The sequence below is a fragment of the Cyprinus carpio genome, chromosome B20 (genome assembly GCF_018340385.1).
Source record: "Cyprinus carpio isolate SPL01 chromosome B20, ASM1834038v1, whole genome shotgun sequence".
Lineage (NCBI taxonomy): Eukaryota > Metazoa > Chordata > Actinopteri > Cypriniformes > Cyprinidae > Cyprinus > Cyprinus carpio.
Window position 1 is genome coordinate 21,909,999 of NC_056616.1, and position 19,581 is coordinate 21,929,579.

Consider the following 19,581-nt stretch of genomic DNA (forward strand, 5'->3'; position numbering starts at 1 on the left):
ATATGTGCTCCAAAATCAAGATCTGAATAATGATTATCGAGATCTGTATAATGTTTCACGAACCCACTCCAGATTTTCGATCTGGATTCAAAGTTCTGATCTAAGTCAAATGATTCATGCTCCATGCTCCGAAGTCTCCGGAATCCTAAATAATGATTTGTGAACCATCAGTTAAGATTGAGACTTCAGAGTGCACATCACAAATCTTTCAATTCGTGAAATGATTAAAGAACCCGCTACAATGAATCAAAAGATTTGCGAACCCGCTCCAAAATTCCAATCTATAGTCAAACCAAAAATTATTCAGATTTTTATGGGTACAGGACACTATAGTTCATTTATGTAAGTGAGGATAGAAAAATAAAGTAAACTGTGATATACTACACCCAAAAATTCTTCATACAGTGGAGTACTAGTAAAATTGATAAAAATTTGGGACCAAAAATTATTCAGACACTTTGATCTGATGATGTTTTGAGTGTTTTTACTTTAATTGCTAATGCCACCTTTTTACACCACAGACTGAACAAAATGAAGCATTGCTTGGTAACTGGTTGACCTGAATTAGTATTATCTATTTGTCTACTTAAATTTAGATTGTGTAATTTATTATTGTGTATTTGTTTGATGCTTTTATATTAAAGTTATCTGACATTATCAGGATTAATTTATTCTGACACAGTTTAACTCTGAGTACTTGTCATATTTTATGACCATTTTATAAACTATAGCAAATAAACTGTGATAATGTGAGAAATGCTGAAGGTGTCTAAATAAATTTTGGTTTGACTCTAAATCAAATGATTCGCGATACTCACTCCGAAGTCCTGATCTGAATCAAATGATTCACAATCCAATTGGAGCACTTCGAAACAGTGAATCGTTTTGAGATGCAATGCTTGAACTGATTCGAAGTTTTGAAAAGCTCAGTTTCAAGGATGTAAATTTCTAGGGTATTTACTTTAACATCTCACTTAATATCAATATCAATCAATGGTATGACCTATTTCAGATGCGGCCGAAAAAACAACAACAGTGGTTACATATACATATATTTTACAGTTTGATTAAAACTATTGCTAGGATAATTTAGTAGTCACTGGATATTGGCAGGGACATGTCACTAGCATTCCTACTAAATTCTACGACCCTGTGTGAGAAACACTTTTGTATAGCATAACTGATTTACATATCTACAGGTTTACCTTGGCAGCGATGGAGGCGGCGGTGATGTGCGAGGAGGAGCTGTCCTCTGTGGAGGCCACACCGCTGTCCTTCTTCTCCTCCTCCTCCTCCTCACACTGCACGCCCTTGTCCTCGGTCTGGCGGTGCGGGCTGCTGGTGGGCAGCGGGGACGGAGGAGGTGGAGGCGAGGGAAGGTCCTCCAGCTCGTTTGGCACCTCCTTCACTTTGACCACAGCTTCTCGGAGCAGGTCGATGGCGTGCGGGAGAGCAGGCAGGATGAACTGGAAGCATTCCTACAGGACACACATGCAAAGAAGAATAAATTCAAGAGCTTGAGACATGAATTTAGAAAAAATCAAAACTCACTCCTTAATGTTACTTTTTGTTTAAGTAAAATCATTAAATGCCTTCCTTCTGCTAGGAAAAATAGTCCCTGTAACAGTTACAGTCAACAACAGCAATGTTCAGTTGTAACACTCTCATCTGGTGGAGCTCAAATACAAAAACAGCCTAAGAACTGTTCTCATCAGCACAATGCACACATGTACATTTGTTTATCTCTCAGCATGAGAAAACATTAATTTTCTTAGACAGCGTAAAGGGCAGGCTCTCAAAATCAAAGGTGAATGACGCAACATACCGCCAGCAAGGGTCACTCATACTTCATTACATAAATAATAAACAACTACTTTAGCTCAATTACATAATAGATGGAAGAGTTTTTAATAGTAGTATATGGATTGTTTATGTTGCTAAGGGTGTTGCGCAGTGATACACTGATCATCAGGGGTGTATTTTCCAAAAGCAACTATGGTTGCAAATTCCGTCATTACCAATAGAATCCAATGGAAATAATGACCATAGTTAGCTAATGATGGTTTTGGGAAAAGCACCCCTGGCCAGTGAAAACACAGATATTGACCAATCAAGTTTCAGAACTTTCCGTTTAGCAACAGTGTATCTGCAGGATTTTTAAAATCAAATGTAAGACTTTTTAGGACCTGCATAAATAAAATTAATACCATATAAGTGGGGCAATGTCTAAGGTAACATATTAAACCATAAAACAACTGTAAAAAGCATGATTTGTTCAGATTTAGGTTATAACAAAAAAAAAAAGTTTTAAACAATTAAGCCTTTAAAATATTTTAAGAAAAGGGATGAGTGAAAAGTATCAATTATTACATTAATTTAAACAAAACCCTGTACAATAACAAATAAACCATAAAAAGGCAGCTTCACAATTTTTTAATTCAAATGTTGCTCTATATACAATCCTACTGAAAACAAAAAAGCACTGTTTCTGGACATAACGAAATTAGACCCTTAAGTAAGATATACTGGACCGATCCAAAAAAGAGCTCTGTAATTATTCATGTTTATCTCTATTTTCAGCACCCATTAATGTTTATTTTATTGAGACCTCAAGCAAGTCCACAAACAGAATTAAACTTGCACATTATGTGTAAAACACTCCCATTTATCATTTATTATACATGAATTGGATTACTAGAAGGACTACATTAAAAGTTTTGGCTAATGGAGTACATATTGGCAGACCAGTACTGAGACACAATGAAAAATGAAAAAATAAAATAAAATCCTTACCTGTGAACCTTTTTTACTGCCAGGCAAATTTATGATGAGAGTTTTGCCTCGGATTCCACACACGGGTCTGTACACACACAAATCAAGAGAATGATCTCAACACTGATAAAATTCAGATATGTTCATTGAGCAGCAAATCAGCATATTAGAATGCTTTCTGAAGTAATGATGCAGAAAATTCTGATTTACATCACAGCAATAAATTACATTTTAAAACATATTACAGTGGAAATCAGCGATTTTAATTTTTAATATTATTTCACAACATTTAAAGTTTGTATTGCATTTTTGTATATTTTATTGTATTTGAGTATAGGAAACTTTTTCAAAAATAATAAAAAAATTAAACAGTACTTTAACAGTAGTGTATACATATTGATTATTATTATCATTATTATTATTATATGCAAGCAAACTGGAAATAATTTTAAATTGTAATTCTGAATATAATAGCATTCCATAATGGCTTGTTTCTGCCATGTGATAAAAAAAAACATCAAAAAGGTAATTGCAAGTTTTTATCTCACAATTTTTTTCATGCATTTCTGAAAAAAAGAGTCAGATCTGTCATTTAAAAATGTGCAATTAACTTAGATTTTTTTTATTCCATGGCAGAAACAGGCTTCCATAAAATTCGGAAATTTGCATTATTATATTCTTAAAAATGTTCCTATAAGTCCGTATCTAGCTGTTATTTTTCTTTACTGGAAGCTTATGTATGAGCCAATTAAAGTCTTATTTCAGTGAAGTCAGTGTCTTTGATTGAGAGGCTGATCAGTTTTCTCTGAATATACTAGTGAGTATAATTATGAATAAAAGTCAAAGATCTTCTACACTGAGATGAGCATGTTGAGGACGTGTTGTAGTGAGACCTGGAGAGCATTCCCAGAGGAGTGACATCCAAAGAGCCCACCAGCATGGCCAGAGACATCCCTGGAGCTTCCCGCTCGATCACCTCTTTAGTGGCCTGGACATACAGACAGAATGAGAGAGAGAAAGGAATTATGTCTCTTTAATGTCTCAGATTTGTTGAGACCTACTTTAATGTCTCAAACTGTGTTCAAATGTCCCAAGATACCAAATTTTGCAATCAAAAGTCAGAGATCTCGATATGAACATTTTTCATGAATGATCTGAGCTGCTATCCGCTTTCATTTTAGAGCACTATACACTTATTGTATGTCAACAGCTGTCTTATTTGTGTCTTATTTATATATTTTGTGAAATGAAATGTTACTAAGAACTCCATTGTGTCTTCTGAGCTATTGAAGAGCAACCTCTGAGCGATACCATGTTCCTCTGGGAGAGAAGCTTGACAGGAATGTCACAGATCAACAGAGGCTGGTCACATTAAAACCCTGGATGATCCTACGGTATCACTCACTGCACAAAATAATCATCTGTGTGTGTGTTCTTTGTCCTTGAGTGACACTTCAAACATCATTAGAGAGAAGAACGTGGGAAAACATCAAAAGAGGAGTATTGATGAGACTCATGGGATGAGCGAGAGAGTGTGTGAAAGAGAGAGTCTCCTTTTGCAGAGAAATATAGTGGAGTCCAAAATCTGAGACCACTAGAGCTTTTATTTTGCATGATTCTCATTTTATAAATGATGGCAGCACTGGAGAAGGCAATAACTAATAATTTAAGATATTTCAAAGTGCATCTTGAACTAAATTTGAACTGAATTGGCCACAACACACATGAAGCTCCATCCATTCATCTGCTCATCTGCTCATCCGTCCGTCCATCCATCCATCCATTTCTATCTATCAGTCTGTCCATCCATCCATCTATCTGCCCATCTCTTTGTGTATCTATCAGCCCATCCGTCCTCCCATCTGTCCATCTATCTGTCTGTCTGTCTATCTGTCTATCTGTCTGTCTGTCTGTCTATCTATCTATCTATCTATCTATCTATCTATCTATCTATCTATCTATCTATCTATCTATCTATCTATCTATCTATCTATCTATCTATCTATCTATCTATCTATCCTAACATCCATTTGTCAGTCCATCTATCTGTCAATCCATCTATCTATCTATCTATCTATCATGGGTGTGACATCAGAGCTCATCTCAGGACATTTGGATGAGAACATGGGACATCAATAAAGCCGACATGAGGCGAGACCAGGCATCTGAGAGCTGTTGAAGGCTGAGATCTGATCTGGACCGATGTGAGCGCTGGAAGTGCTCTAGTGATGGCAGATGATTCAGTTTGGCTTATGGTCAGAGTTTTGCAGTGTGTTATTGAGGTCTGTAAGAGAATATTTTAAGCAGGAACACACATCTCACTTTCCACACACACATATGTGGTGCAGGACCGACCTCAGGCGTGACATCCCGAGGAGCGAAGCCAGTGCCACCGGTGGTCAAAATCAGGTTCAACTCTTTCTCATCACACCAGTCGATCAGAGTCTCCTGAACCAGACAAAAAGAAATAAATGTCAGCAAACTCTCACATGTCTCTTATGCTCATCAAAAGTTTATTAAATCAAAAATACATTAAAACTTTAAAAATTGTGAAATATTATTACCATTTAAAAATCTTTTGTTACATTATAAATGTCTTTACTATCACTTTTGATCAATTTAGTGCATCCTCACTGAAAAAAAGTATTAATTTCTTTAAATATCTTACTGATGCCAATCTTTTAAACAGTGGTGTTTTTTTAAGGATGATATATATCATTATTATATCAATTGGTGATAAAACCATTTTATTTTCCTGTTACCATACCTTGATCTCATCAATTTCATCAGGGACAATTTTGTAAGCTGAGATGGTTCCTCCAAGCCTGAAAAACAAGATCACGTCAGTACTACAAGAAAATCTTTAGGACCATAAAGATAATGTCTTTGAAGAGATCAAGCTTTTATTTCTAATGCATGGTGCCATCCTGTGGCCAAATCAAGAATTAGGACAGACAGAGAGAGATGGTGTGTGTGTGTGTGTGAGAGTGAGCGAGAGAGAGAGAGAGAGCGAAAGAGAGGAGGAGAAAAGCACTTGAGGCAGGAGGTGTAGAGCAGGAGACAGGTCTTATGTAAGGTCTCTTTTTCCTTCTCGCTCTTTTTCCCCCATTTTTGCGTGCGTGTTATTTTTAGGAAAATATAGCATCACGTTTCCTTGTGACAGCAGACTCTCTCTCTCTCTCTCTCTCTCTCACACACACACACACACACACACACACACACACACACACACACACACACACACACACACACACACACACACACACACACAAAACTCCTGTAAAATGACCTACACACACTTTCATCACAGAAACCATACTGAAGTGTATATAAATATATAAACAGGATTCATTAAATGTACTATTTTAAGCTTTGCAAAGGAAAATATACTAATCGATTTGATTCTGCAAAATCTAAATGAATTTGATGGAAAATGCAACCATTGCAACACCATTTGAATTAGCACTTTATAAACTACATGTAATTGTAAATGCAAGAAAAAAATATACATGCATTTACAATTACATATAGTTTCTAAAGTGCTAATTAATTTTCATTATTTATTTATCATTAAAAACATATCTTCTTTAAATGTAAATTTTTTTTAATGATAAAAAAGTCCAGATTGGTAAAATGAAAACCGAATATTAAATGTAAATTATAATTTTAATAATACTTAATTAATTAATAAGTAATTATAATTCTATATTGGTTTTGCTTTTTCTTCAGCTGCCCCATTACATGAAAATTGATATAAAATGATTTTAAACTACTTTATATATTTTACTTTGACATTATCTTTTCTCCTTATATAATAAACATTAATTAATATTAGAATATATAGAGAATACACAAACACATATTTTATATTGATGGATCTACAGTATATTATACATTGAAATTTTTCTTTCATTGCAGTAATTTTTATTTCCATTTAAATACATTTATTCTATTAGAGATACTCTTCAATAACAGAGCAACAGTAACACCTGTGAGGTAAAAAACGGTAACCCTTGAGTGTTATTGGGTTTACTCTTTGCATAAATAACATTATACTGATAGCAAATAACTTAGGATCTTTTCTTCCGTTTCAGCCACTTCAGATTACAGCCTCCGGTGGCAGTGACTGTCTCTCTCTCTCTCTCTCTCTCTCTCTCTCTCAGAGGATTCGTGATGCTATACAGTTCCTTTCGTGACTCTGACACAGGTAGACACATGGTTTGGGCCCAGAGTGAATGTCTCTGTCCTGAACGTGTGGAAAACTCATAGAGTTTAATTAACAAAAGAACATGCTGGAGGATAATTCTGCTTAATGTGTTTAACAGGAATCAGTGCTGTGAAATACCTGTGCTTTTATTTCAGCTGCTCTCTCTTTAAATGTACAGTACAATTTAACCTAAAATAATATTTAGTCATCATCTGTTCGCTGGCTAATTTTCGATTTTCAAGCTCCAAAAAGAACAAAAACACATCTTGACATGCCATAAGAATTTTTTTTAGTTTTTTTAAGTAAATCCTACACCAACTTTAGTATACAGACATCAGCGAGTGATTTAGGAGTGTGAACTCATAATCATTGCACAAAAGAATCCAAGGTCTAGATGCAATTCAAATATTACATTTTGGCCCTGTGGAAAAAATGCTTACGAGTTAAATTGCTTTGTGAGACTCCAACTGGAGATTATTAAGTATCAGAGTGAGAAAATCATTAGTTCTGGGGTGTGCTGGTCTAAAAATGAAATATTATGGGAGTAAAATCATTTCCAGAGGTTCTAGAGGCTATAGAGACGAGCAAACAGGAAGTGAGGTGGAAACTAAACTACAGAGCAAGAGAAAGAGCACGACTGCACACTGTACACGGCAAACTATCAAGTATTATTACAAAAATAGTCTGTTATTAACAATGAAGTTATTTTATTGGCATCAATGGTTCCACAAAAAACCTTTACCATCCATGGAATCGTTTCATTCCACAAAAGGTTCTTTACAGTGGAAAAGGTTTTTTTTTTTTGTTAACAACTGTTTATTGAATTTTTTTTTTCTGTGAACAGTAGTATCAAGCAAAGAAGCAACTATACAAATTTAGAACCCATCCCAACCCATCCCACCCCCTGGTAGACTTAAGGGTAGAGAAGAAAAATAATAAATAAATACATAAAGTAAAATAAATAATAATAATAAAATTATTATAAGTAATATTAATACATAAAATACAATAAAATAATATTTACAAAGATTTTATAAAAGATGACACAACATTAAAAGATGAATGCCATAAATTAACAGTTTTCACATTAGACCCATGTATACGAGAAGTTGAGAGTTCCATCAAGATAATGTCCAACAAATATACCGCCCAGGTTCGTCTGTCCATTGTGTGGGTTCTTTAGATTATTAACATGTTCTTCACACAAAGAAAAAAATGGTTGAAAGTGGTCCTTCTGTGGCATTGCTGTGAAAACCCCCTTTTGTAACCTTTAAGAGTGTATATTTTCTCACATTTCGTTTTGTATCTTTAGTCCAAATTATGAAAAAAATTTTCTAACTTTTGGCAGTATCAACAAAAGATGAATCAAGATAGAGATGCCAAAAATTAGAAGTGATTATTATTATATAGTATTCATGCAATATACACACTACCGTCCAAATGTTTGGGATCAGTAAGATGGTTTTGAAAGAAATCAATACTTTTATTCAGCAAAGATGTATTAAATTGATTAAAAGTGACAGTAAAGACATTTATAATTACAAAAGATTTCTACTTTAAATAAATCAGTTCTTCTGAACTTCCTATTCATCAAAGATTCCTGAAAAATTAAATATATCACGGTTTCCACAAAAATATGAAGCAGCAGACCTGTTTTCAACATTTATAATAATCAGAAATGTTTCTTGAGCAGCAAATCAACATATTAGAATGATTTCTGAAGGCTCATGTGACACTGAAGACTGGAGTAATGATGCTGAAAATTCAGCTTTGTATCACTGGAATAAATTTCGCTTTAAAAATATAAAAATATAAAACAGTTCTTTTAAATCACAATAATATTTCATAACATTAATGTTTTTACTGTACTTTTAATCAAGAAAGTAGTGAACAGAGGAGACTTTCCTACTAACATCAAACTTTTCAACAGTAGTGTAATAATACGGCAGAAATAGTAAGATTAGAATGTATTCAAAAAATTTGTTGTATACTGTATTTGGCAAATGTAGGTCATCTACATACTATATACTAAATAGAACTTAGAAATAGCACTATGACTATTCCATAATGTTTTTTTTCCAATACAGAATTTTTTTTACAGAATACGGCTTAATTCTTCAATACGGCTTTACTTACAGAATGACTAAAGCTTGGGTGTAAAATAAAATAAAATATATAAAATAAAATAAACATTTTGATAACTTTTTGATAATTTTCAGATAAAAAAAAAAAAAAAAAAGTAAAATTGCCTGGAAATCCTGATATTGTGAACATAGGCATGCTTTCCAGCAGCATTTATATATTAATAAGTCCATTTATAGAAATGTCTAGAAAAAAAGAGCTGCCTATAATGAAAAAAACAAAAGCTGTAAAACATTCAGCACTGATATCCTCCCTTGGATTCCAGTGATATTTCCGGCAAGGTTTAAGAGTTGCATCTTTCTCTTCGCGGTGCCAGAATTTCCGGCCGAGTCTTTCTCTGTCTAATGGAAGAGTTATGAGTGTTTAATTGAACCCTGCTGTCATAAGGACCCTGCCACACTTAAAACCATCATTCCTGGCCTTGCTGCGTTCCTCGGGGTATGAATAAAGAAAGACAGAGAGCGAGCGCCAGAGGAGGAGAACGCATCCCGGCTGCACACATCTGTGACCCAGCTTTACGGGCCTACTTCAATTCTGGATGGGCTCCCAAACCAAGGCCATCTGCTGCTGTAATTTAATTAATAATAGAGTGTCTTTGTGCTGAATGACGGCTTCGGGCACATTTTAAAATGCTGCTGGAGGATGCAGAGACCCTTGCTGGGACACTACCTGAAAACACTCACAAAACATCTGAAGTATGGATGGGCCGTTATATGATTAGTGCAAACCATGTTTAAGCAATTCAACATTTCATTATTAAACTAAAATATTACTAGTTATTTAAAGAAATGTGCCTAATTACACAAAAAGTGCAAACCATGTTTGAGCAAAAATTGAGCAACATTTCATTAATAAACTAAATATCGCTAAGCTGGAGAGCTTAATAAAAATTTGCTTAATTATAAGTGCAAACTATATCTAAGCAATTTAGCATTTCATCAATAAACAAAAATATCACTAATTTGAAAATTTAATAAAATGCTTAATTATAAAATAAATATAAACCATGTTTGAGCAATTTAACATTTCATTAAAAAAACAAACAAAAATTCTCTGTTTTGAGAATTTAATAAAAAATAGCTTGAAGTGCAAACCAAGTTTGAAAAAAATACATTATTAATAAACAAAAAGATTTCTATGTTGAGAATTTCATTTAAAAAAATCTTAATTATATAAGTGCAAACCATATTAGAATTTTTTTATTTTATTACAAATAAAAATATTTCTATTTTAAGAATTTAATAAAAAATGCTTAATTTTACAATAATTGTAAACCATGTTTGAAAAGGTGTTATTTTATTAATAAACAAAAATATTTCCATGTTGAGAATTGAATTTAATAAATCTTAATTATATAAGTGCAAACCCTGCATAAGAAATTTCACTCTTCTTTAATAAACAAAAATATCTATATTTTGGGAATTTTAATAAAATGTGCTTAATTCTACAATAAATGCAAACTATGTTTGAGCAATTTAACACACGATTAGTAAATAAAAAAATTATATTTTGAGAATTTAATTGAAAAATGTGCTGAAGTGCAAACTGTTTTAAGAATTCAACATTTCTTTAATAGACAAAAATATTACTTTTTTTTAAAGTTAATTAAAAAAAGAGCTTAATTGTAATGAACGCAAAATATCCTAATGGTCATAAAAATGTTAATTTAATGGTCAGTGCAAGATGAGCCGTGTGTCACCGATCTGATTTATTTACTGCCTATTTTCTGTGGCACCAATTAGCACGCCTGACAGCGGATGTTACAACTGCAGTCGCGTGAGGACAACAAGCCTGTCCCCGTCTGATAGCTGTCTGTCCCGCAGCCGTCACACTTAACACACATCTCCTTCATCTGTGTCTGTCATCTCGCTCTCCCCAAAACCACCTGGCAGCTCGTCCAAAAATTTTCTCCTGCATTCATTACAGTGTTTTCAGCAGGCTGGCACTCTTAAAGTGACAGTTCACCCAAATTCATTTTCTGTCATCACTTACTTTCAATCATGTCATTCCAAATCCGTATGACTTTGTTTTTTTTTAAAAATCCTCCCCATATCCTCTCTGATTAATGGATTTTGCATGCTGAGCCACTCCCCGTGTATAAATAGGCGACAGGTGCATCCACTCATCAGGTTTTATGCTGAAGAGCCGAGAACTTGTCCCTGGCAACCAGCGATGGTTCGAGGTTGTGGCATGGGGACATAATAAACTTAATTACATACACAACTGAAATGTTTCCTATCTGTCAGTCACCACGAGTTATGTTGTGACTCGACATTATCACAACCCTATGGCATTACAAATGTTGACAAGCAGCCGCATGTCAAAAAAATGATACGCAAAGGTCGTAGCCTTCCCACCACCACAGCACAAATTCGCTGACCTTGGTACCCGCAAGGACCATAGGTGAGTATATTGCTGTTGGAGATATCCAAGCCGATGTTCCTTTCACCACAGAAATTTCTTAACAGAAGGGATTTCAACCTTCAATGAAAGATTGCTTCAGGTCTTTTCTATTTGTTGTTACAGCTTGGCAGTAATGATGGGGAAGTGAGCCTTCCAGAGAAGGGCGCTCAGAAGCCTACCCATAGGGAGGTATCATGTGGAGACACTGATATGACTGACCCAGACCTGGGAATGGACTCCAAGACAGGTCCTACCTGAGAGTAGGGCTGGAACGACTGCCAGCAGATCCTGTCAAAGGAAAGACACGGGTTCACCGAGAGGGAAACCTTACCATGGAAGAATACAAATATGGGATCGCCCGGGAATCAAGCCATATGGATACCAAGCCCAGCACAGAGGCTGACCAGAGTCTGACTGCCGGGGGTGCTGGAGGATACTCAACCAGGGTTCGCTGTCCGGGGAACTGTACTGGAGGAGGAAACAGGCGCTCGCATCCTGGGTGAGGGTGGAAGGGCGCAGCAAGCATGACACCGGCCAGCTCTTCCCACCACTTACCTGTTTCCCAACACACAGGAAGAAACTGGCTGAAGATGGAGACTGTAAACTCTGGCGAAGGTGTTCGGTGTCACCCATACCGCAGCTCTACAGATGTCTGCCAGAGAGGTGCTGTGCACCGATGCACTGGAGGAGGCAACACTCGGTGTGGAGTGAGAACTCACCCCCAGGGGGCACAGCTCGCCTCAGGATTGGTTCGCCAAGGCGATGGTGAACCAAAAAAAAAAAAGTTGCCCCATGTATCATCAGACCTTTTATTTAACCAGTGGTTGGAGCAAAAGATCTAACATTACCTTGTAGGCTACAGTGAGTTTTGTAAATGCTGTTCAGGAAACCTAAAACCTCAACAAAAAAAAAAAAAAAAAAAAAAAAAAAAAAAAAAATACCCTGGCTACGTGTTCTGTACTAGACTAACTGAGACTTGTCATAGCACTTGTATACCATTGTTGTTCTCTTGTTGATCTGATTGTTTCTATTGTTCTCATTTGTAAGTCGCTTTAGATAAAAGCGTCTGCTAAATGATTAAATGTAAATGTAAACTTACTTCAAACAGAGCGTCTGCTAAATGATTAAAAGCCTGGAAAATTATTCAGAAATTATTAACAAGCTTGCAATTGAGTATGTTATTTTTTCTCAATTTTTCTAAACTAAACTATACAGTGAACCCTATTGTTGAGGTCAAATGTAACAGCTGAAAAATGACAGGGTCAACAGGGTGAAAAATGACCCAAATATTTACAATTCAAAGAGCTTTTATAACTACAAGGTTGGGATTTTTTTTTACAGATTAATGCTGTACACTGAATTTTTTTCTATTTTTTTTTAAAGAAATTTAACGCAGAAACTGCTAGTAAATTTGCAAGTGTAAAGTATAATAAAATCAAGTGATTTTCTGTACAGTATACATTAGTGTGGAGACGTGCTTAAACTGTTTGATATGCTTCACACACATTTCATTCACGCACAACGACATGAGCAATGACACTTCATTACAGCGCAGTGTGACCGTGACAATGAGTCCTTCTGACATTATTATCCATCAAGGGTTCAATGCAACCACATGTTTTGCATGTAAAACTGCAGGCCGCTGTTAAACATCCTGAACTCCTGACAAGCGTTCAGTGATTAGCATGACATGAAGATCTCATTACATGAGCGCTGAAGCTAACAGGCCACTGAAGTCATGCAGCATGATACAGTGCAACACATCATTAAATAACTCGAAAAGCATCAAGGGACATCTATTAAGGGTAAAATATGTGTGTGTTTTGTGACTGTCACTCACAAGGAAGGGTCGTGCACGAGATCTTTGAGGTTGATCCCGCTGCGGTCCTCAGTGTGATTGTGAAAGCAGCTGTCGCTAACTGAAACACAAACAGAGAGAGCAGATACATGCTTTAAACAGACACCAGATGATTAGAAATGAGGTAGAATTACAGATAAACATTCAGTGTTCAGATTGATTAAAAGTGACATGAATAAATACTGTATTAATTTATAGTAAATACTATAGTGTTTTGAACCATACTATAGTAAAGTTTATTATACTGTATATATTATAGCATTTACAACACTTTGTTAATAAATGCTACATCATACTGTAGTATTTACTATAGTGAACTGATAAACAGTAATAAATACTGTAGCACACTTTAGTTTTTACTAGAGTAAACTGTAGTGTATTGTAGTATAATATACCCTATAGTTGTAGAACACTTTGTTTATATTATTATAGCTGTTATATTACCACAGCAACTATAGAATTAGCACAACAAATTAATTCAAGTACTTTATGGTTCAAAAACACTATAGTATTTACTATAAATTACTATAGTATGTTTTTTCATGTCGGACATTAAAGACATTTATACTGTTACAAAAGAGTTCTGATTCAAATAAACACTGTTCTTTTGATCTTTCTATTCATCAAAGAATCCTGAAGAAACAAATGTATCACGGTTTCCACAAAAATAAGAAGCACAATTGTTTTCAAAACTAATAAAATAATACAGTTTCTTGAGCAGCAAATCAGCATATCAGAATGATTTCTGAACGGTCATGTGACACCGAAGACTAGAGAATATTCAGCTTTGATCACAGGAATAAATTACATTTTAACATATATATATATATTGTATATATATTCACACAGAAAACTGGCATTTTAAATTGTAATAATATTTCACAATACTTTACTGTATTTTTGATCAAACTAATGCAGCCTTGGCGAGCAGAAAGAGACATCTTTCAAAAAACATTAATAACTCTTTCGAACAGACAAAAAAAAACAAAAAAAAAAAAAACAACCCACCATATTTCAGTGAAAGGACACCAAAATGTATTTAAGAGACCAAAGTTAAAGAAAAATGTTTGTTATCAGAAATTTTTTTCAAATGTAAAACTTTGTTACATCAGAAATTAATTAAAATTTGTCTTCAATTCTAAAAGTTACTCTATAGATAAATCACACACAAAAACAAAAATTTCAACCCAACTAAATATTTTCAAGCTAAACGCAATTAGAATAACTCAACTTTACAAACTGTTTTTAGTAACTATTTTAGGAAACAAATGAAATCATATAAAAAAAATTTTTTATAAATTAAACGAAAGCAGGTGAATTGTGAATATGGGTTATTTTCGTAAGTTAACAACATACTAACTAACTAAATAATTGAAGAAAGAAAGAAAGAAAGAAAGAAAGAAAGAAAGAAAGAAAGAAAGAAAGAAAGAAAAAGATTTCTTCTTGCCCATGCATTCTTGGTTGCATCAGCAGAAAACAAAAGTAATTTTAGACAGATTTATTATTTTGTTATTAAAATAAAATAAAAATTACAAAAAAAACACACATACATGCACTCGCACACACAACTGCTGCATCCAATGAGAGTTTAGTAATCACCCGTGAGTCATCATTGTGACACAAGCAAAAGGAAAAGAGTGAGAGAGTCAAAGAGCTCTTCAAACCAGGCCAGTCCCTAGAGAGGTAATGCACCAACACATGATGAAAGAAAAGATCAAGGAAAAAAAAAAAACACATAACGGGAAAAAAAAGAGGGGAAAGCTGGGTTTTGTGTCCAGCTCAAACACATGATCTCTGCTAAGGTCAGTTTCATTCTGTTAACCCACTTCAGGAAGCATACAGGCAACATGATGTTTATTTTTGGCACGATATGCACAGAGTCCTTCACAATAAGAACAGAAATATACAATAAGAAAGAACATTTTGGTTTCATGTTGGGTTTAAAGAATGCATTGGATTACACAGGCAGCCTTCATTACGACTCTGAGCTAAAGAGAGAGTTCAAACAGCAGATCAGGAGAGACAGATAAAGATGCTGAGGAAGATCTGCACTGGAATCAGGCTTCAAAGGAATGTTAATGCAGCCAGTGCTAGACACGAGATGCTGAAGAAGAGAGAAGGAAAACGAGAGAACATGTTTTCTGTTGTCGGCCATCCCAGCGTATGGAGTTTAATATGGTCCATGATATCTGATTTACTCTTTCCTCGGTTCAGGACATGCTTTGCGCAGTCATGCTTTCTATCCTGCACCATTCGAGATCTTTAAAGACTCCATGAGCAGAAATTTGATATTTAGTGCATGTCTTTAGCTTTAGCTTTAAGGCCATTTGGACTCCCAATCACAACAACACAATGGTTTAAAACTAACAAAGCCTTTTTAACCTAGCCTTTAAATATAATGCATTGTAAAAGTATTTTAATGCATTATTTTGCTTTGTAATGCACATTGTAATGCATTGTATGATCTCATGAATAATGGTGACTACAGTTATAATACATTATAATACTAATTTATTAATTTAAAAAAATCTTTAAAAATTAAAATGCATTAAAACATGACAAAATATTTTAGATATATCAGGGAATTAACATATATTATAATGCATTTTAACTTTGGTTACAATTATTTATGAAAAGACATTGCACATTGCAAAGTACATTATGAATACCTTTATAATGCATTATACATAAAGGCCAAAGGCCCAACAATATGTAAAATAATACATATATCAATATGTTTTAACAAGAAATATTTCAATGCAAGAAATAAAACTGGCATCCAGAAATGTTGCAGTCTGTTCATGTTTGCTAATGAAACTCAAAAGCTTTATTAAAGTTTTTTTTTTTTTTTAAAAAGATGTTATTACTTTTATTCAGCAAAGATGCATTCATTTATGTAACTGTGATTTTATTTTTATTTTTTAAATCTAACAATTCAGACTTTTTTCCTCAAAATTCAGAATTGTGAGATAAAAAGTTGCAATTACCCTACATTTTTCTTTTATTCCATAGTGGGGGGAAAAATTGTGAGATGTAAACTCGAAATTGCAAGAACCTCAATTTTAAAACATATTCACTACGAAAACAGTTATTTAAAATTATAATAATATATAAAAAAAAAATACTGTATTTTAAACTTTTTAATGATAGTGTAGAAAACACTCCAAACCAGATGTGAGCATCTCTAATCACAACACAGCTTTTCTGTTTCAGTGTGAACAGACAAATCATGCCTGGATTTGTAGGGACAGGGTGTTAGTCTGTCTGGATAAAAAGCATCAGCTTAATGTCAAATTAGTAATCAAAGCACGCTGTTTTGGGCTTCAGTTAAGGCCATGCAGTATGGCTCCAGGACAGGGAACAGGTCCAGAGGCCCAAAGCGAACTCTGCAATAAATGCAGTCCTGCTGCTTCTCCATCTGTACTGCAACAGGGACAAGATGGAGCGCCTGACCTTTGACCTGACCCTCATCTGCCCTGAATGGGGAGAGCCGCTGTTATCAGTCTGAATGAGGACAGAGAGCGCTACTTCATAGTAAGCACACTTGACGGACCACATGCACTGATTCAAACAATGCACAAACTATATAATGCATAAATGAGTATTATCTATGCCAGCATGCTGTTACAAAAACTATTTATTATCTCTAGCAGTAGCACATACTAGCAGAAGAGATTTGGATTTGTTTTGGAAAACAGTGTTCATTAAATAGGACCCTATGTTTGCTGTAATATGGAAAACCCAGATGGAATCTCAAATTACGGTAATAAAAATGGAATTTACAGTATAATGTCACAGAATTTGGCAAATTGTTGATGAATTGTACAAATATTCAAAATGTGATATGGACACAAAAACACATAGGCCTTTACTACGACCTGTCAAAATAAAAGCAATACCACACAATTTTTCTTCCATGTCAGAATTTGGGAAATTGGATTTGGAAAACAGAATAAAAAAAAAAAAAAAAAAAAAATCTGGGTAAAACACATAAAAATTGCTGAAAAAAAATCATGATTTCATACACTGTGAAATTTTTTTAAAATTTCGAAGTCAGAAATAAAACAACTGGAAAATGGTTTTCCAGTCTTTCTACTTCAAAATTTCATGTTTAATTCAGTGTGTTACCTGCAGTTACTTTAACTGTAATGAACAGTTAAATTTACTAGCAGTTTTGAGGGAAAATTGTTTCTAAGCCATTGTTTTTTTTTTTTTTTTTTAAGTAATGTTAATCCAAGACTAGAAACACATTAAAACCATCACCATCAAGCATCACGACAGCAAGTTTCACACAGGCAAAAACCTTGAATCTTGAATGAATGTCTGTTCCACCAGAAACAAGTAAATGTTTGTCTGCATGTTTTATGTCAGATTGCTGTTAATTGCATTATACTAATTATTCACAAGGTCACGCCTCATTACTTCTCATATTTCCTTCAAGAGTCGCAGCACTTGGGTGACACGTGCTCAGGTGAGGGAAACATGATCAGCACACAGGATGAAAGCAACAGGAAATGAGACGATCGAAGCTCTCAATAAGATAATTAGGAATGGATTAATTAATCAATGCTGAACCCAGGGCAAGAAAGCATATAATATACAAATGCCGCTGCAAAAGAGCCCAATGACAGGTAATCCTGCAGGGAAAACAGGAAAACAATGGCATCTGAGGGAGAATGGACGAACAATGGCTTTCTCTGCGCTGCTTCCGACTGCAGTTAAAGTGATAAAAATCCAAATTAGCTTCTTACATGCTTTCGTTCCCGACCAATGCAATGCATGAAAAATCCATAGGATAATAGCAATATTTTATACAAGAAGACGATGGAAAATGTTACCATGATATTCATAATAGTAGAGTTCTCATACCTCTTCACTCTGCATACTAATCACACTATATAAATTTTAATGTATGATAAGGGTTATTATCATTTACTGAAACTATAATAAACATTTTCATTACTTGAAACAAAATGTTAACTTGTTAAATTAATTAAAATAAAATAAAATACAAACCTTTTACTTATTTTATTAAATTGCCCCTATTATGCCATTTTTACTGTTCCTAATATTGTTTTGGGAGTCTCCTACAATAGGATTACAAGCTTGCAAGGTCAAAAAACGATTTAGTTTTCTCAAAATATGCATTTAATATCACCTCATTTTTCCAGCGATTCTCAAACGATTCATTCGAAGCAGTTCAAAGATTCAGTCTCTCTAAACCCCTCCTTTCCTTGAGCCTGTTCTGCTCTGATTGGTCAGATGGCCTAGTCTGTTGTGATTGGTCTATGGCGTACAGTGGTGTCAGAAATGATTCCCCTATTTCAATAGTTCTGTATTTTGAATGCTCTATAGAAAATATAAACATCTATTATTTATCATGCGCGCATTATGCAAATGTGTTACCCCATGTAGCCGGCACGGAAGTGGGATTAAAATTACTAACAACTCGTTTCAGCTCTTCAGAGTTGATTCTTAATTTTGGGGACGGCATGTAGCCGGCACGTAGTTTATTTATTTTGGGATTTCAGATTTTATTTTTTGTAGATTGTTTACAATCACATACAGCTACATTACACACTGGCATAATGGAAATGGCATAATAGGATCACTTTAAGGTTAGTTGTCAAGGCAACATTTCTCATTTTATTTCGTACTAAAATAACTCAAACTAAATAAACCAATTAATAAAGAAAAATTGCTATAGACTATAAAGAAATGTTAAAAAATTCCAAAAATAATAAAATGACAAAATTGTGACAATTTTAAAACTAAAACATAAACAATGTTACCTGAAACTAAATAAATGTTAACTAAGTTGAAGTACTAAAATAACTCAAACCAAATAAACCAAATCGAATAAATAGAAATAAAAACTATACAGACACATTAAAAAGCAAAAATATTTTAAAAATAATAAATAATTACAAAAACACACAACAAAATGACAAAGACTTTAAAACTTAAACCATAGAAATCAAGAAAAAATTACTTACCTGAAAAAATCACGTTAACTGAAAACAAGTGAAGTCCTATAAAAGCTAAAATAATAAAAAACTAATATATATATATATATATATATATATATATATATATATATATATATATATATATATATATATATATATATATATATATATATACAAACATAAAAAACTAATAAAAATAACAAAAACAAACTACAAAAAAAAATTACTAA

At 34.0% G+C, this 19,581-nt stretch overlaps 1 protein-coding gene across 1 annotated transcript in view; it reads right to left on the reverse strand.

The window, feature by feature from the left end:
* LOC109108452 (gephyrin-like) overlaps window positions 1-19,581 on the reverse strand; it is a 70,977-nt gene that overhangs the window by 31,967 nt on the left and 19,429 nt on the right. The window contains exons 2-7 of the mRNA XM_042746535.1: window positions 13,365-13,443; window positions 5,540-5,597; window positions 5,128-5,220; window positions 3,666-3,760; window positions 2,794-2,860; window positions 1,206-1,478 (exon numbers count right to left, since the gene is read on the reverse strand). Coding sequence (XP_042602469.1) covers window positions 1,206-1,478; window positions 2,794-2,860; window positions 3,666-3,760; window positions 5,128-5,220; window positions 5,540-5,597; window positions 13,365-13,443 — 665 coding nt within the window. The remainder of the gene's footprint in view (window positions 1-1,205; window positions 1,479-2,793; window positions 2,861-3,665; window positions 3,761-5,127; window positions 5,221-5,539; window positions 5,598-13,364; window positions 13,444-19,581) is intronic.